Source organism: Miscanthus floridulus, chromosome 7 (assembly GCF_019320115.1).
Source record: "Miscanthus floridulus cultivar M001 chromosome 7, ASM1932011v1, whole genome shotgun sequence".
In the NCBI taxonomy this organism is placed as follows: domain Eukaryota; kingdom Viridiplantae; phylum Streptophyta; class Magnoliopsida; order Poales; family Poaceae; genus Miscanthus; species Miscanthus floridulus.
Genome location: NC_089586.1, coordinates 99,525,312 through 99,545,181, shown reverse-complemented (window position 1 = coordinate 99,545,181; position 19,870 = coordinate 99,525,312). Strand labels below are relative to the sequence as shown.

Below are 19,870 nucleotides of genomic sequence, written 5' to 3'. Positions count from 1 at the left end.
TGCTAGGCCGAGCTTTTACTAAAAAGCAGATCCATTAGGGACCCTGGGTTTATAAACCCGAGACTTCCTAACATCTACAGCAAGAACGAAGAAAACCTCTAACATCCGAAACCTCGTCCAAAAAGAAAACAATTCTAGAATTATATATTGTTTTGGACGGAAGGAGTATGTTTCTATATTAGGTTATTGTTGATAGCAAAAACATAGTTTTCCTTTAAATGTATGCTTGTATAAGTCATAGCCAAACTTAGGGCCTGTTCGTTTAAATTTATCAGCCGGCTTATCAACTAATCTACGATATTTTTTTTTCACACCAAATCAGCTTTGGTCGGCTTATCAGCCGACTTTAATACGAGTCGAACAGGCTCTTATTTTTTTAGTCTATCTATTTTTAAAGACGTACGTATGTAGAAACTGGTATCAAAATAATTTTCTTGTTAGGTACTGTTTCAAAAGTGTCAGTGGCCGCCTGGCCGGTGGATGGAGGCGCCGAGGCGTGCGTGTCCTCCAGCAGTCCGGCACTCCGGCTCAAGTGCCCCGCCATCAGAATCCACTAATTCCTGATTTTTTTTCTCCTGTCGCAATCGCCATTTTTGCTAGAGAAAAGAAAACCAGGGCTCGAAAATACGAGCTCCACTACTCCTTGCTCCAGGCACGCTCATCTTCCCCGCTCCAGTGCTCCACCGATCAGGAATTCAGAACTCACAGCCACCGCCTGCTCCCTCCTCGATAAATCCAACCTATTATCCAAACCGTCTCCCGTCTGATCCGTCGCCGTCGAGGACTCGACTCGTCTATCCACAGGCAAAAGAAGAAGAAAAAAGTGTATCTAGCGGGGAGCGTCGCCGGCGATGCTCTGCTCCGGCCGCATGCTGGCCTGCAACGGCCTCTTGCCCGGTCGGCTCCGGCTGCCGAGGGCCGACGCCTACCGCCTGCGCCCACCAGCGCTCGCGCGGAGGTGGCGCGTCGCGGCCTCCGCTGCGGCGTCCGGCGGCTCCTCTGACCTCCCATCGTCGTCGTCTTCGCCGCCTACTCCGCCGTTCGGGGTCGGGGACGACCAGACCGCCGCATCACCTGGGTAAAAATATTTTGCGTAGGAAGTTGGTAATTTTAACTCTGCTGGTGAGCTGTGAGGCGTGAGCAAAACATGTTTGTTTTCGCTGGTCTACCTACGTGTGACTAGTGAGTCGGTTTGTGATTGCCCGTGCGACGAATCTCGTTCAGACATAGCTTCTCTATCCATCAAGAATACATGGACATGTTGGATCTCTTTTGAAAGTAGGTTAATATGTTGGATCTGACTGACAAACTGTTGGCCTTGAACTTTCTGTGAATATTTGTTTGTACTCTTTTGCATTTATCGATAGTATTCAGGCATGGTTTGTGCTCGACGAAGATAACATTGGCCCCTGCTTGGCTTTTTGCAGGTTTTGCATCATCGAAGGGCCTGAGACAGTCCAAGATTTTGCAAAACTTGACTTGCAGGAGATTCAGGATAACATTAGGAGCCGCCGAAACAAGATTTTCTTGCATATGGAGGAGGTGTGTTACTTTGTATTCTTAGTCGTATATTGCTACTTGTTTAGTTAAATATTAGCTTTGTAAGCTTGGCACGTATGAAATTGATTGTCAAAATAGATAAACACTAAATAGCATGCTACCATCCTTGTTACTGCAACACAACTAAAGCTGAAAATGGTCAAACCCCTATCTAAAACATAAGTATTACTTCATTTGAATTAGTTACTAAAGCTTAGTGTGATTTTGTGATGGGAAAGGTTGTTCTATAGCACTGAAAGATGATGATCACATCTTTTTGGAAAATATAACCGAAAGAACCTAATTCCACCGAAAGATACAAACATTATGGAATTTTATCTCTTTGTTAGAATTGATTGGCTTCGAGGACATTTTCCTTGCTTATTTTCTCTAGACGCATACCTGAAATGACAGAAATTCCCATGTTCTAGACTGGCCAGAACAAGGCTGAGCCACACGCCCACACCCTATCAGTTGTGTCTCCGTATTGATGTGGCTATGCTCACATGCTGTGTGCACTCCCCTATGCTCCTCTCTGTCCCAGGCTGCTCTTCACCCCTGTTCCACGCCTGGCCGGCAACCCTGCTATGTCCCATCCAAGCACCAGGCACCACCCCTGCTCATCATGGCCGAGCCAAGATGTCAAGGAGGATAGCCCCAAAGCAGGATTAGTGCATATGTGCTGAATTGGCAGCAGCTATAATCTATGTTGAGAAGGCAGGTAGCATGTCTGTGGAGATGCTGGTGAGATCGTGTTGAAATGGCTGGTTCTGTGTTGAGATGGTCTGGGGCATTTTGGTCCAACTTAACGACAGCCAGTCCAAAATTAAACAGAATAACAGATTGCTGAATACCGTAATGTTTGGATCTTTCAATGGTATTTTACAGAGCCAGGTTCTTTTGATGGTATTTTCCAAAAGATACGAGCTTAGAGTGACTTTTCCGTTGTGTAACTGGGTGCTGTTGTTATACTCATTGTTCTGGGCATCCATGTTATGCAGATACTAGATGACTGCCCATGTGAACCATCATAAAACTTGGGATAGATCTTTCAAAAAAGAAAGCTTGAGATATCCAGCGATGTTTGCATGTCTTGTGCAGCTTTTTTTTGTTCTGTACTTCAGATTGAGTGTTTTAGTTGGTTCTGGTTGCAGTGGTGCTAGAAAATGCATCGTATTCTCTTTGTGGGTCTTATAGCCTTATTTTCTGTTTGCCTTGTTCATAGATTCGACGGTTGAGAATACAGCAAAGAATAAAAAATGTGGAACTCGGAATTTCAGATGAAGAGAGTGATCGGGAACTCCCTGATTTTCCATCATTTATTCCATTTTTGCCTCCTCTGGTATGTATCTGTGCCTTTTCAGCACTCAGACACAACAATGCATGGTTGTTACTGAAGTACAAACTTTTACCTTATGCGAACAGAGTGCAGCTAATCTAAAGGTCTACTATGCCACATGTTTCACCCTCATAGCTAGTATAATGGTCTTCGGTGGTTTTCTTGCACCAATCGTAAGTCACAGTTCTCAATTTTGGTATCGCTAATGGTGACTGTTCTAGTTTTTTTTGCCATACAACTTGATGTGCTATCATGCAGCTGGAACTTAAACTCGGTCTAGGGGGTACATCTTATGAAGACTTTATCCGCAGCGTTCATCTGCCCATGCAGTTGAGGTACTACCACTTTTCCATGGTCCATTCATCTACCAAGGATCATCTTCATCTAGCTAGGGAATCAAGACTGATTGGCCATGAATACTAACTGCTTCACTCCTCATTTGTCTACCTGTACTGCAGTCAGGTAGATCCCATTGTGGCATCTTTCTCAGGCGGAGCAGTTGGAGTTATCTCTGCCCTAATGGTTGTTGAGATAAACAATGTCAAGCAGCAGGAGCATAAGCGGTGCAAATACTGTTTAGGAACCGGTAAGTTTTCCTCTAAAACCTTTTCTTTTCTCAAACAGGCAGGAGAGTTGTGTATCACGGCATTAAGAAGTAGAACAGGGTTGAAGAAACCCTTACAAACCCACACAAACATGTGCCCCGAAGCACATGCACTCCACAATAGCTTAACTAGCCTCCAAAACCTTTTCATGATCATATAACATGAACATAAGTTCTATGGAAGATTGCATATGCCATTCAGCTTTCGCAGCTATATAGTCCATTGTAAGCGTTATTTATGTTGACACTGTAGTCTGAGATATGTTGTGAAGTTCATTGCTTTCTCAGCTTTAGTGCAGTAATAAGATGTTTTTTTTTTGAGGGGAAGTAATAAGATGGTTGACACCTGGGTCAAAATAGTGCCGTGAATTTGAAGTGCTGATAGCTCTTGGGGCCCATATCATAAATTTGTTATGCATTCTGTATGACTACCAAAATATACTTTTGCAATAGAAGACTTCCTTTTTAGCTATGTATGAGCCTTATGGCTCTAGTTTGTATCCGTGTATCATCTCCGGATGGTAGAGGTTGAAACTTTGTTCCGTTATCTAAAAAAAAATGATGTGTATAAGCTGAATTTACTGTTTGTTCAGACAGTGACAGTTCTATGTTCATGTCTTGTAGGATACCTGGCATGTGCCCGCTGTTCAAGCACGGGCGCTCTTGTGCTCACAGAGCCTGTTTCAACATTCAGTGACGGCAATCAGCCTTTATCCGCACCAAAGACAGAGAGATGCCCGAATTGCTCAGGCTCGGGAAAGGTAATAACCGGATCTTTTTAGATGCTGAATAGTCTCGTGTCACCGAGCCCCCTCAATAGAGATTCTGATTGCACATGAATCATTTGTGAAAAAAATCCAGGTGATGTGCCCAACATGCCTCTGCACTGGGATGGCAATGGCAAGCGAGCATGACCCCCGGATCGATCCGTTTATTTGAGGCGCACCGTAGTCCAATAACTACTGTAACGTGTGGAAGATGCTTTGTAGATAATAGTATCGACAAAAGACTGAGAGGTGTATGTTGTAATTGTAACTTGTAAAGTAATAATTCGTGCGTCACTGTATACTACTAGAACGTCTTTGTTTCATCCAACACTAATGATTCAATCAGCCTGTTCGCTTGTTGGTTTCAGCTCGCGCTTATCAGCCAGTCAACAGTGTTTTTCTCTTACAACAAACCAACATTAACTGGGTTTATCAGTCTAGAAATCAATCAGCGAACATGTCGGGTCTTGCATGTCATATTGTGTATCTATAGCCACAAATGACGCTGACGAATGTCGATGCATTGATGCGCTCTTGGGGCTGTTGGACCGGTGTTCCAGCAACATAGTTGTAAGACTGTCTGCCCAAAATGGGTCGTGGATGGTACTGTATCAGCCTCCAATAGAATACATATATGCAGGACCTATTTAGGGTTACAACAGAGGCACAATCTAAATATGAGTATCCTTTCTTCTGGAGACTTATTCGTAGAAAGGGTTCTTTTTTTTGGTCCTGTTGCTGGAGAAGATAAAAAATATGTATTGAATTCTTTGTCTGTAGCGCTAACCAAATATGTAATGAGTCTTATATTTTAGGTGATATTGTTGGAGATAGTCAAAGTAACCTTTGCAGACCATCTCGAGTTGGTGACGAGCGGCTCTTCCATTTAGGGTTCTCGGTTCCGTCGCCATTCAAATAGGGTGTGATTGGTTGCAGAGCAAGCCTTGAGCCAGGATGGCCAGGCTGTGCAAGACCGAAGAAGTCAGGTCGAGCTCGTGCAGGTGGTCGTGTTTGGTTGTCTTTGTTATTGGTTTAGTACAAGACGGGGTTATGTTTGGTTGCATGCATGCATCAATTTTTTTTGGGTGTCTGACGTATGGGTCCCTGCATCCTGGGTGAATCAAGTCATCCTGCACCATGAGAGAAGGAGAAATCCAGAAGACGAAGTCATGCGGGATGGAGGAGGACAGATGGATGAAAGGATACATACGAAAAGTACGAGCAGAGCAACCAAACACACCGCATGAATGAGGTCAGACAACTAAACGGTGCAAGGACGGCCCGGTTGGACCAACCAATCACGCTTGAACCATTTTTTTCCTATGAATCGTCTCGGATTAGTTGAGTGATTGGGTCGAGTTTTGGCTAGCCGCAGACCCGGGGCCCTACCTGTCAGCCGTGGCTCCCATCCGTCAGCCACTCATTCACATCTCCTCCTTCCTCCCGTTTCTTGCGTGCGCGGCCGCCCGCCCCGGCCCCGTCCAGCACCACTCTCCACGCCAGCGCCGCTACTCTCCGCCCGCCCCGTGCCTCCCACCGGGCCACATCGCTAGCGCCGCCCACTGCAGCACTAGCCGGTGCGCCCGGCTCTCGCCGCCGGCTTCTCTCGCGGCCGCGTCGTCGACCCACGTCCCCACCGATTCGGCTGGGGTCCAACGGGGGGAAGGCAACCGATGGACGCGCTCGTGGCGAGCTACGCGTCCGACTCCGACTCTGACGGCGGCGAGCCGGCTGCCGTCTCCGGAGACGCCCCGGTGGTCGCGGAACCTTCGGCCTTGCTCCCACCTCCTCCCCTCGACCTCCTCCAGCCCCCCAACTTCGTAGGCATGATTCCTTGCGCTCCCATCTCTTTGAACCTTATAGCTGCTGATGTTCTGAGTGCTGACCGCTGGCTGCTGATGGTATATGCCTATCTGGGACACTACGTGTGTGGTGCAGATTACTCGGCGATGGCGCAGGGAGGTCGTGTCCGGAGTTTCCCCCATGTGGAAGGCAACTTTGCTGTACATGTTTATATCCCTGGTCTGTGCTTTTGCTTGTTGGCCTTGCTACAAATGTTATTGTTCTTCGATTTGAATGTGTACTTTGAAATCGAGATCAAATATATATGATGTATCCTCTTAGATACCTTGTTGCTCCATGTCGTTTCAGGGATTAGAATGAGCTTGTCAGTAAAAACTTGGCAACTAAAAACATGTCTGCAAATAATTTCTCAAGTTCGTTAGTGATGGGGAAAAAAATTACCCACAATTTTTTTACTGAAATTGTGGCCATCATGGCGATATATTCATATGATCCTACTGCCCCAATGCCCACCTGAATGCTTGAAGAACTAGAATCACAACATTTTTTTGAATCTATAACTGCTCCTCACTTATATTTAGCTGTTTTATTATGCAGTCGTCATACCTTCTGATGCAAGGAAACAGCTGGCCCTTTCTATGAAAAGAGCTGCATCTCTTGTGCCGGATCTCTATGCTGTTGATGCAGACTATGCACTTTCTGAATTGTGCAAAGATGAACAGAAACTTGAGAAAGTGCTTCTGAGCAGGGAGTTTCATGTAAGCTTGGGAAGACCTGTTGCAGTCCAGGTGCATCAGATTGACTCATTTGTTGCAATGCTTCGTCAGAAATTCCAGCCACAACAACGGTTAGTCATCTCTAAGAACTTCACTGCTTCGTGACTACTAGTTTGTCCCCTCTGTGGACGCATTTTCCTGTACAGGGTTACAGTTGCCCAGTATTCTTTTTTGTACTTCTCAACTTTTGTGCCTCATTGTCACTGATGGAGATCTTTATACATGTGGAACAAAGGTACTGGATGGAGTTCAACAAATGGGAGCACTTTGTCAATGACGATTGTACACGGTCATTTCTTTCACTAGAAGTTACAAGAACTGGTTTGCCAGAGGTATTTACAGTACATGTTTTGCCATTTTGTGTCATATTTACAAGAACAAAGCCTCTGCCTATATCTATGTCATATTGAATTTTCATAATGAGAACCTTTTGCATCTTGTGTTTACCCTCAGTTTTCTTTGCAGATAAGGAAGCAGATACTTATGGTAGATGAAGTATATCGATTGCATGGTCTTCCGGAATTTTACACGGTAATGGATATTGAGTTATGCATTATGTTAGTGTTTAGGACGAATGACAAGATGCTATGAAACATGAGCTTTTCCTTGATTTCAAATTAATGCATTCAATTAGATAAATCTAGCACATAAATCATTCAAATAGATAGATCTAGCACCTTGTTTGTAAACAAACGTTAGCAGATTCATTCATATGGTGGAATTGTCTGACATGTACACTAAGGCCAATAGTATGCAAAAAAAGAAGCTGGTGTCTTTCATGTATGCTAATGCAAATGTTGATATGGAATATCAGTACATGACTACATGAAGAAGTAATCAGTAATCTCTGTCAGATTAAAATGACTAGAACATCATATAAGACTCTTCTAATTTTGTCACCAAATCTAAACGACATTATGAAACTGTCATTTGATCATTTGGCAGAATCCACGGCCACATATATCGTTGGTGTGGGCATTGGGTGATGTCACTGGCAAACTAAAGCAGGCAATAAAGGACATTGAAAAATATCAGAGCAGTATGAGCTCATTGCAAAAATGTAATGTTCGATGCAAGTTCAGTCGTGTAGTTTGTAAAGTAGGTAAGAAGGTGTATGATATCTGTAAAGTTGCAGATTGAAACACACATGAATTACGTTCGATAAGCTTTGAGGTACTGACCTCTTATGGTCTGGGCCAATTCTTGTCATTGGAACAGTGAAACACAAATGTATGCTCTTCTTCAGTACATGGCAGTTACTACTAACTTTTTGCATGCAAATTACGAAATGATGTCTATTGAAACTTGGTAAGAGCTATGGTACAAAAGACCAAATTGTGTGATTCTGCTACCTTTTTTAGCTCTCCCCAACTATTCCTTCTACAGCACAGACTTCTGCTGAGTTCAGCTGAGCAAACACAAATGGTTATAATAGCTAATCATCCTAAGGTTGCAGTTTTGAAATTTGCATACAGCCTTAAAGTGCTAAACACATGTCACATGCCTCTGAAGTTCCTAGTTCACACGTGCTCATCATCCCACATGACACCTTAAATATTCTGCACCATTTCAATTGGGATTAACAGAGATGCCAACAGAGTTAAAAAAATGCCTGCTCTCTTTTTGGTAGTGGTGGCTCCATATGCTGCACCGCAGGTATCTAGCAGTTCACTTAAGAAGGCCATTGGATTCAAAACAGAGGTATCCTACTGTGATGCATTGATGGTCCTGAAGTATTTGGATAACTCAAAGAATGACATTAAGGCCCCGTTCGCTTCGCTGAAAAAATAAGCCAAAACACTGTTCCGGCTGATTTGTTGTGAGAGAAAAACACTGTTCTGGCTGAAAAAACAAGCTGAAAAGTACGGATTATAAGAAGTGAACATGGCCTAAACGGGAGTTCATGTCATCTCCCTCTATATTTACACCACTACAGCGTCCTCGGGCAAGTGAGGTTATTCCTGGAAGGTTTTTGGCGCCAGAAGGTCTCTATTGGCATGACCCAACAGGATGTTCTGAAATAACAAAGGATTTCGTTGCAACGAAAAACAGAAGCATGTTCCCAAGAAGAATGCTGTCTGCAGCCTATCCAAACCTTTGTGAATTATTTACTCTGACACGTGGTGTACCAAAGGCTCCAACAACATCAAATTATGTTGAGATGCTGCTACGGCTGTCAACAATTGCATTGCCTTCACAGGTCAGTCTGTTCGTTTCGTCGTAAACGATCGTGAATTATTAACTGCTGGTTGGTTTGGTTGAGAGAAAAATACTGTTCCAGCTTATAATCTACTATCGTATACGAGCAAGCGAACAGGCATGTCTTTCGTGTATTTGTGAGATAGGCTAAGTATCTGCAGTCTGAAAGTGACAAGATGAATGATATATTGTACTTGAAAGAATCTCTTCAGAAATTAGAAACAACAATATTGCCCACTTCAGCTGATAAATGGGTCTCTCTACATCCTTCTTTTGGCCTTGTTTGCTGGGTAGATGATGATGAGTTGAAAGCAACAGTTTGTTAACTCTAGTGATGTTTACTTCATACAATTTGGTGACCTTTCTTCTGAGGATAAACAAATGCTGTATGGAAGAGTTGCTGCTTTGATGAAAAGCTTACGCATCCAAGCACTTTCGAAGGTTGTGTATCGTGAAGCTATATTTTATGGTACATCAGATAACAGAGAAAAGGTTTCCTTGATTTATTGGCTTTTGCCATACATGCAACGGTACATCTATAAGATGCACAGAGATACTTAAATCAACTTCCAGAAAAACGACATCATGAAGATTAGCAATCTGCAAGTAGTAGTTGTTGACAAGTTATTCCACAAGTGTGTACTGAGGGGACTTGAGAGTTCTAAGAAAAGATTCAAATATCATGGTCTTTTGCAGGGAGATACTCTATACGCAACACTAGATGCTGATTGACATTCAGTATTTTTGGAGGTTTCTAGAATTTTCTTTGATGGATCCCCTGATCTTCATTTTGCAAATTTTCTACACATGATCAAAACCATGGCAGAATCTGGCACCCATGCTGAGCAAATAGTCTTTTATCGTTAACAATCAGAATGTTCCTGAGTTACCTGAGCATGAAGCTGTCTGGTCGTTCTCTTCGTTGTCTGCAGCCGACCAAGGTTCAGCCAACCAAGGTAGTGCTGATACCCAGGGGGTTGATTTCCAACCTGTTCGTGAATTCAGTGCTCCCAATCATCAGAAGGCACCAGGAATGGTTTCAAGTTGGCCTCTTAGCCATTGGAGAACGGCATCCGTCTTCATAACACCTCTCATAAACCAGCATGCAAGAGGCAAAGGTGAATGATGCTGGACCTTCATCAAACTTAAACATGCCTGCTATGTATGGACACACCGAAGATAGTTTGCTTTCTGTTGATCTTGAAGGGGATTGGATTATAGAAGAGAAACCAAGGTCTGAAACTACATTGCTTGGAGGTAGTTCAGCTGAAATCCTTGATGAGCCTCGGATGGTGATGTCTGCTGAACTTGGAGGCTGGAAGTTCAAGCCCAACGGTCCATGTTGAGCTAACAAATTTCGATGAGAATCTGGCCAATCTTGCAGAAGACAAGAACCCGGCTTTCAGATGCAAGCCACTTTAAGAACAGGGAGGCTTGGTACTGGTTGAGAAATGTTTTGCCAAACAGCTAGGTTCCAACAATGTTAGGTGGGTGAACGACAGAATAAGATATAAGATATAATCCTTCATTTTCTAAATATCTATCGTTTTCATTTTCCAAGAAACAACTTTAACTAAATATATATTAAAATATTTTAATACTTATGCTACATAATTAGTATCATTGGAAAGATCTTTGAATCTAGTTTTTTAATAATTTTATTTAGAGATACAAATATTATACGTATTTTCTATAAATTAAGTCAAATTTGCGGCATATACACCAACGGCAATAGATTTTTAGAGGTGGAGGGAGTATCCCTCAGCCACAAGATATTTGGAAGCCTGAGAGCGTTTCTGCACTGTTTGATTACTGTTCATGTGGCCCCCGCTCCATAAGATATCCCTTAACCATTCGCTGCCGCTGCCACCGTCAGCCTCACGTGGGTTGGAGAAAGCCATCTCCTTCTCCCCCACCTGTACGGTCTAGCGACGCGCCGCGCTGCCTTCACAGCTCCGCCTTCGACTCCATCCGTGCCCCGAGAAAATTAGAAATTTGCCTGTGGGTTTCGCTCAAATGCCATCGAGTTTGTGGGCTTCGCTGAAATACCCTTATGAAATGAGTCCAACACGTTATAATGTCATTTTAAGATTTAAATTCACTTTTAATATTTTTCATCTAAAATTTTAGCCTGAACTGACCATTTTACCCCTGAGCTCATTGACCCCTGCCCCCCTCTCGGTCACACGGTCACGGCAAAGAATGGTCCCCTTGGAAACCTGACCAACGCTACGAATAGAGAGGAGAAGGGAGCTCGAACGCAAGAACAGGAAACCGGCGGCCACAAAATCGACGAAAAACTGGACCAAATCAAAACAAATCGCGACCAAACTTTTCACAGGCCATCACAAGGGAGTTGGTGAGCATACTCTAAAAGATCATCACCCAATTTCAACCCAAACTCCGGGAAAATTAGATCATGGCCAAGAACACGAAAAACTCCCAAAAAACGAAATTCGTTCAATTTCTTCATGCTCGACTCGATTCAATCAAATTCACTTAAGGGGTAGCATCAACTCATGTCATAGCACGAATCTGAGCAAAAGAGAACGAACTAAATTGGTCTCAAAATGAAGAATCGAAGCAAGAACGGGGGAGGGAAAACTGGGGAAAAAGCTGCAAAAATAAAATCACAGACACAATCCCTTGAATCCCACACAGAGGTGTTAATTTGATCTCATCAATGGAGACTTTTTCATCTTTGAGATAAGTAGTGTCATTGCCAATTGGCGCCGTCGTTTCACAGATAAACACAGAGAAGGCAAACATTGGAACAACAGACATTCTAGGTCAAACCCTAGAACACGAATCGAAGTCATCGAAGGGACGAATCAGAGAGGCAAAAGCAAAATCCCAAAATACAAGAGGAAACGGGAGCACCTGAGACTGCTCTGTGCCAACCGCGGCACCGCCGAGACCCACCGGCACCGGGCACGAGCACCATGAGCGGCCACAGCAGGAGAGGGGGAGAGGGGGAAAGACGACAATGACTGGCTTGCAAGGCCATGCCTCTGCCCTACCCTGCGCTGGCCGCGCGCACGACCCAGTGGTAGATCGAGACGAAGGGAGAGGGAGAGGGGGGCCACCTGCGCTGCGCCACCGTTGCCGCGACACACCACCTCGCCGGAGGACGGCCAGCTGAAAGCTCTAGTTTGGTTTTGGTTAATTGATGAAACCCTAAGTGCTAACCTAGTTTATCAAAGTGATTATGAGATAGGTAGCACTACTCCAAGTGATGAAGCAATGACGAAGATCATGACAATGGTGATAGCATGGGGATGATCAAATGCTTGAACTTGGAAAAGAAGAAAGAGAAAAACAAAAGGCTCAAGGCAAAGGTATAAAATGTAGGAGCCATTTTGTTTTAGTGATCAAGACACTTAGTGAGTGTGATCACATTTAGGATAGATAGCCGTACTATTAAGAGGAGTGAAACTCGTATCGGAATGCGGTTATCAAAGTGCCACTAGATGCTCTAACTCATTGCATATGCATTTAGGATCTAGTGGAGTGCTAACACCCTTGATAATATTTGTGAAAATATGCTAACACATGTGCACAAGGCGCTTTCGGAAAAATGAAATGTCTATTTTCTATTGCGCCAGGTGCAAAATTCTTGGTGGTTGGCACATTTGAGCAAGGGTGAAGAAGTTAGAGTTGAAATGGAGTTGGTCGAAATGATGCTGGCGTCGGTCTACTGACCAGACGCTGGGTCACTCAGTGACCGGACGCTGAAAGGCTGCGTCCGGTCAAGCTATCAGACGGCACAGTCGCTAGGGTTGAGCACCGGACGCTGGTCTGCGTCCGGTCAAGGTGGACCGGACGCGTCCGGTCAAAAAAACATGCCTCGGGGAGCTTACTGGAAACGACCGGACGCTGGGGCTTCAGCGTCCGGTCAGTTTTGACCGGAGCGTCCGGTCAGCTTTGTAGCCGTTGAAATCTGACGAACAGCGTTTGAAGCTGGTGACGCGTGGCGTCCATCGGGCGACCGGACGCTGAGGGCCAGCGTCCGGTCGGTATGACCGGAGCGTCCGGTCAGAGCGTGTTTTGCCCAGTGAAGGGGTACAACGGCTCTATTTGATGGGGACTCTATTTATAGCCCCATGGCCAGCTCAAGGGACAACTCTTGCACATTTTCATTGACATAGCAACCTTGTGAGCTTAGCCAAAGTCCTCCCACTCATCTCCACCATTGATCCATCATCATTGTGAGATTGGGAGAGAATCCAAGTGCATTGCTTGAGTGATTGCATCTAGAGGCACTTGGTATTCGTGTTGCGCTGCGGATTTCGCTTGTTTCTCTTGGTGGTTGCCACCACCTAGACGGTTGGAGCAGCGGTGAAGGATCAGTACGAGTTGGTGATTGTTCGTGGCCGCCTTCGGTGATTGTGAGGGGAGTTGTACCTTCCCCGGCGGAGCGCCGAAAGGTAACTCTAGTAAATTGCTCGTGTCATTGAGTTACCTCACTTGTGGGTCGGTTCTTGCGGTGTCCAATCGTGTGGACGAGGTTTGTGAAACACCTCTTAGCCGCCGAACCACCAAGTGTTGGTCGACACAACAGGGACGTAGCGTGTTGGCAAGCACGTGAACCTTGGGAGAAAATCGATTGTCTCTTGTCTTTGGCATTCTCTCGGTGATTGGCTATATATTCATCTTGTGATTGGTTTATCCCCTACACGTCGGTATAATCACTCTACTCACTTATTTACATTCTTGCAAACTAGTTGACACAAGCTCTTTAGTGTAATTAGAATTGAGAGCTTGCTTTATTATTTATATTTATCTAGTTGAGCTCTTTAGAGTAGCAAGGTTGAGAGCTCTTAGTGAGTAATTACATAGCAAGTTTGTGTGCCTAAGTAATCATTGCAACTAGAATTGTTGGATAGGTGGCTTGCAACCCTTGTAGAGCTAGAGCAAGTTTGCATTACGCTATTTGTCATACTAATCAAATTGCTCTAGTTGATTTGTAGATTTTTAAATAGGCTATTCACCCCCCCTCTAGCCATATTAGGACTTTTCAAGTGGTATCAAAGCCAGGTTACCGTTTGATTGAAGGCTTAACAACCTTGGTGTCAAATTATGGCTCAAGTTGTGTTCAACCATGTGGGGGGTAAACCACTATTCTTTGATGGCACAAGCTATGATTATTGGAAGAGAAAGATAAGTGTGTATCTTGGTTCAATCAATGATCAAGTATGGGATGTAACCGAGAATGATTATGCTATCATTAATTCCGACAATCCCACCAACCAAGATAAGACTAACAAGCAATGTAATACAATGGCTCTCAACACCCTATACAATGCCCTTGATCCAAAGGTGTTTGAGCAAATCAAGGATTGTGAAAGAGCAAATGAAGTGTGGAGGAGATTGGAGGAAACCTATGAGGGCACACTGGAGGTGAAGAGTGCCAAGTTATATATTCTCAAGGACAAGTTGATAGGTTTCAAGATGAAAGATGATGAGAGCATACCGAAGATGTTCCATCGCTTGCAAGTCATTGTCAATGATTTAAAGGCTTTGGGAGAAAAGATCAAGAATGATGACGTCTCTCATCGGTTCTTGATGGGTCTACCTCCAAGGTTTGAAATGTTGAGAATGCTAATCATAAGAGGAGGATTAAAGGAGATCACCCCCAACCAAGTACTAGGTGAAGTCATGACACAAGAGACATACCGTGTGGAAAGGGAGGGGGATGACAAGGAGGACAAGAAGGAAGATGAGGACAAAAAGAAGAAGAGTGTAGCATTCAAGGCTAGCTCATCATCATACAAGAACAAGGGCAAGTCAAAGAAAGAGTCAAGTGATGATGAGGATCTTAGTGATATTGATGATGAAGCTATGGCTCTCTTTGTGCGCAAGATGGGCAAGTTCATGAAGAAGAAAGGCTATGGTGCAAGAAAAAGAAGAGATCATACCAAGAGCAAAGAATATGTGAGAAGATGCTATAATTGCAAGAGTCCTGATCATGTGGTAGCCAATTGTCCTTACAATAGTGACAATGATGAAGATGAGAAGAACAAACACAAGAAGGACAAGAAAGAAAAGAAGGAGAAGAGGGAGAAGAGGATGACCTTTCAAAAGAAGAAGAAAGGTGGAGGCTATGTGGTCACTTGGGATAGTGATGGCTCATCGGATAGTGATGACTCTAGTGATGATGGCAAGAAATCAATCAAGAAAGCACTAGCAAGCATCGCCATCAACGACAAGCCCTCCATCTTCGACACTCCATCAACATGCCTCATGGCTAAGCCTACCAAGGTAAAATATGATGAGAGTGATGATGATGAAAGTGATTCTTGTAGGAGTGATGATGAAGATGAGGAGTACTCCAAGGAGGAGCTCATGGACATGTGTGAGCAAGTGCACGCTTGCAATGAGATGAAGAGAAAGGAGTGCAAAGAATTGCGCAAGAAAGTAAAATTTCTTGAGCAATCCTTTGATGAGCTCAATGCCACTCATGAGGGGCTAATGGATGCCCATGAGAAGCTTGGCAAAGCTCACTCAAAGCTTGAAAAAGCTCATTCCTCTCTCATTGAGCAAGTCAAGAAGGAGGAAGCCAAGGAGGAGCAAGTGATAGTAACATGTGATGTGGGACTAACATGTGATCTTATTGATGAATCTTTTCATGAACCCATTATTGTTGCTCCCACTAACACTTCTTGTAGCACAACCATTACCACTCCACCTATGAATGATACATCACTAATGGTGGAAAATGAAACCCTCAAGAAGGAGGTGAATGAGCTCACTCGTGCCTTAGGCAATGCCTATGGTGGAGATGCCCGCTTGCTAAAGTGCTTGGGTAGCCAAAGGTTTTCTCTCAACAAAGAGGGATTAGGCTATACCCCCAAGAAAAGCAAGGCGGCCTTTGTCACTCCCAAAGCTAGCTTTGTGAAGGGCAATGGTCGATTTTGCAATAGATGCAAGCAAGTTGAGCATATAGAGCAAAATTGCAAGACTAATAAGAACAAGCTACCTAATGTATCCTCAATCAAATTTGATTCTTGTTACATGCTTTATAAGGGTGCCAATGGTGTGAAGGCTAAGTTCATTGGTACACCAATTGTAGGCCCAAAGAAGAAGGCCATTTGGGTACCAAAGTCCTTGGTGACTAACCTACAAGGACCCAAGCAAGTTTGGGTACCTAAAAAGAATTGATCTTCTTTTGTAGGTAAATTATAAAGCCGGAGGAAGGCATTAGGTGCTTGATAGTGGGTGCACACAACACATGACCGGTGATTCAAGAATGTTCAATTCAATCAATGAAAGCAAGAGCAATGGGATTGATAGTATCACATTTGGTGACAATGGCAAAGGCAAAGTCAAGGGGCTTGGTAAGATTGCAATATCCAATGATTTGAGCATTTCCAATGTGCTACTAGTAGAGCTTGAATTTCAACCTATTGTTGGTAGCCCAATTGTGTGATCTTGGTTTCAAATGCATATTTGGTGTGGATGATGTAGAGATCATAAGTGTAGATGGCTCAAACTTGATATTCAAAGGATTTAGATATGAGAATCTATACTTAGTTGATTTCAATGCTAGAGAGGCTCAATTGTCAACATGTTTGATCACTAAGTCTAGCATGGGTTGGTTATGGCATAGAAGGCTTGGTCATGTTGGAATGAAACAATTGAACAAATTGATTAAGCATGACTTAGTTAGAGGCTTGAAAGATGTCACATTTGAAAAGGATAAGCTATGTAGTGCATGTCAAGCCAGAAAACAAGTTGGTAATACACATCCTAAGAAGAGCATAATGAGCACATCTAAGGCATTTGAGTTGATGCACATGGACTTGTTTGGACCAACCACATACACTAGTATTGGTGGAAACAAGTATGGATTTGTGATTGTGGATGATTTCACTAGATACACATGGGTGTTCTTTCTTGTTGATAAGAGTGATGTATTTGCAACATTCAAATCATTTGTCAAGGGCATTCATAATGAGTTTGAAACAACCATCAAGAAAGTTAGAAGTGACAATGGTAGTGAATTCAAGAACACTAGAATTGATGAGTTGTGTGATGAATTTGGAATTAGACATCAATTCTCAGCCAAGTATACTCCTCAATCAAATGTGCTAGTTGAAAGAAAGAATAGAACCTTGATTGATATGGCAAGATCAATGTTGAGTGAGTACAATGTGAGTCATTCATTTTGGGCCAAAGCAATCAACACGGCTTGCTATTATAGCAACCGACTCTATTGTCACCCCATGATGGAGAAGACACCCTATGAGCTATTGAATGGAAGAAAGCCCAACATAGCATACTTTCGGGTTTTTGGATGTAAATGCTATATATTGAAGAAAGGCACTAGATTGAGCAAGTTTGAAAAGAAATATGATGAGGGTTTCTTGCTTGGTTACTCCACTACTAGCAAGACTTATAGAGTTTGGAATTTGGCTAGTGGTACTCTTGAGGAGGTTCATGATGTGGAATTTGATGAAACAAATGGTTCCTAAGAGGAAGATGAGAATCTAGATGATGTAAGAGGCACTCAATTGGTCAATGCAATGAAAAACATGGACATTGGTGATATAAGGCCTAGAGAGGTGATTGATATTGAAGATGACAAGAATCAAGTGCTCTCTAACTCAAATGTGCAAGCTAGTGGTTCTCATAATCAAATCCAAGCAAGCACTAGTAATGGCAATGTGCAAGATCAACAAATGACTAGTTCATCATCTCAACTAAGTGATCAATCAAATGCTAGTAATCAAGTGCAAGTGCTTCAACCAACCAATGTTGCAAGAGATCATCCATTGGACACTATCATTGGTGATATTTCAAGAGGTGTGTAAACTAGATCAAGATTGGCATCATTTTGTGAGCACTTCTCATTTGTGTCATCCATTGAGCCTAAGAAGATAGATGAAGCTTTGAATGATGTTGATTGGGTCAATGCTATGCATGAAGAGCTAAACAACTTCACAAGAAACCAAGTATGGGAGTTAGTCAAGAGGCCTAAGGGTCATAATGTGATTGGAACCAAGTGGATCTTTCGGAACAAGCAAGATCAAGATGGGATAGTGATAAGGAACAAAGCAAGATTAGTGGCTCAAGGTTATACTCAAGTTGAAGGTCTTGACTTTGGAGAAACATATGCCCCGGTTGCAAGATTGGAAGCAATTAGAATCTTGCTAGCTTATGCTTGTGCCCACAACATCAAGCTATATCAAATCGATGTGAAGAGTGCATTTCTCAATGGGTACATCAATGAGCTTGTGTATGTTGAGCAACCTCTCGGTTTTGAAGATGAAAAGAAACCCAACCATGTTTACAAGTTGAGAAAGGCGTTGTATGGATTGAAACAAGCACCAAGAGCATGGTATGAGAGATTGAGGGATTTCCTACTCTCTAAGGGATTCAAGATGGGAAAGGTTGACACCACTCTCTTCACCAAGAAACTTGGAAATGATTTGTTTGTCATGCAAATCTATGTGGATGATATCATCTTTGGATCAACAAATCAAGAATTTTGTGAGGAGTTTGGCAAGATGATGGCAAGTGAGTTTGAGATGTCTATGATTCGAGAACTTAGTTACTTCCTTGGTCTTCAAATCAAGCAAATGAAGAATGGTACATTTGTGAGTCAAGGCAAGTATATCAAGGACATGCTCAAGAAGTTTGAAATGGATGAGAGCAAAGCTATTAGTACACCAATGGGAACAAGTGGAAGCTTTGATAGTGATGCTAGTGGCAACATGGTGGATCAAAAGATGTATCAGTCTATGATTGGAAGTCTACTCTATGTGACCGCATCAAGACCGGATGTGATGTTTAGTGTATGCATGTGTGCAAGATTTCAAGCCTCACCAAGAGAAAGTCATTTGAAGGCAACAAAGAGAATATTGAGGTACTTGAAGCATACACAACATGTTGGATTATGGTATCCCAAAGGAGCAAGATTTGAGTTGATTGGATATTCGGATTCTGATTATGCGGGATGCAAAGTTGAGAGAAAGAGCACATCGGGCACATGTCAACTATTGGGAAGATCACCTGTATCTTGGTCATCAAAGAAGCAAAATAGTGTAGCACTTTCAACCGCCGAAGCGGAGTACATTTTGGCCGGTAGTTGTTGTGCACAATTACTTTGGATGAAGGCCACTTTGAGTGACTTTGAAATCAAGTTCAAGCAAGTGCCATTGCTATGTGACAATGAAAGTGCCGTCAAGCTCACCAACAATCCGGTTTAACACTCAAGAACAAAGCATATTGATGTCCGCCATCATTTCATAAGAGATCATCAACAAAAAGGGGACATTTGCATAGAGAGTGTGGGCACCGAAGATCAACTTGCCGACATATTCACCAAGCCACTTGATGAGAAGAGGTTTTGCAAGCTAAGGAATGAATTAAACATACTTGACTTCTCCAATATGTGTTGATGCACCCCCATTATATGACATGCCTCTCCTTCGAGCAAAGCAAGGTAAAGTTGATTGACATGTCATCCATTCATTACTAAGGACTTGTTTAGTGCATCTAGTCATTTCTATCATGTCCTAGGATCATTCATGAAAATCAAATGAATTTGATGCTTATATGGTACCACTATTGCTTGTATGTTTGAAATGATCTAGTGGTAGCATATGACATGTTTGTGGGCTTGTAAACCTAGTGTTTGATTTAGAAAATGAGCTATAAGTGTTTAACTCAATATGGTACAAGATAACCCTTATTTGGAGGTGTGAAGAAGCTTGTTCTTGGATCAAACCGAGTTAAATATCTCTTGCAAGTAATCTAGATTGAACCAAAATTGAGAAACTAATCCTTATTTCACATGGTTTCACCCCAACCTATCCATAATTTAAGCTCACCTTTTGTG

At 43.1% G+C, this 19,870-nt stretch overlaps 2 protein-coding genes and 1 pseudogene across 2 annotated transcripts; all 3 read left to right on the top strand.

The window, feature by feature from the left end:
* The first annotated feature begins 619 nt into the window (after positions 1 to 619).
* LOC136463949 (protein ORANGE, chloroplastic-like) lies at positions 620 to 4,618 on the top strand. The gene is made up of 8 exons (XM_066462917.1): positions 620 to 1,078; positions 1,428 to 1,542; positions 2,765 to 2,881; positions 2,965 to 3,051; positions 3,137 to 3,213; positions 3,337 to 3,464; positions 4,107 to 4,243; positions 4,344 to 4,618. Exons 1-8 carry the CDS (start codon positions 852 to 854, stop codon positions 4,419 to 4,421), a joined length of 966 nt encoding a protein of 321 aa, XP_066319014.1. The 5' UTR covers positions 620 to 851; the 3' UTR covers positions 4,422 to 4,618.
* A 1,048-nt stretch (positions 4,619 to 5,666) lies between these two features.
* LOC136463948 (uncharacterized) lies at positions 5,667 to 8,133 on the top strand. The gene is made up of 6 exons (XM_066462916.1): positions 5,667 to 6,073; positions 6,188 to 6,271; positions 6,650 to 6,899; positions 7,064 to 7,160; positions 7,294 to 7,359; positions 7,774 to 8,133. Exons 1-6 carry the CDS (start codon positions 5,923 to 5,925, stop codon positions 7,966 to 7,968), a joined length of 843 nt encoding a protein of 280 aa, XP_066319013.1. The 5' UTR covers positions 5,667 to 5,922; the 3' UTR covers positions 7,969 to 8,133.
* A 303-nt stretch (positions 8,134 to 8,436) lies between these two features.
* On the top strand, positions 8,437 to 10,153 carry LOC136465945 (protein NO VEIN-like; annotated as a pseudogene).
* Positions 10,154 to 19,870: the final 9,717 nt, after the last annotated feature.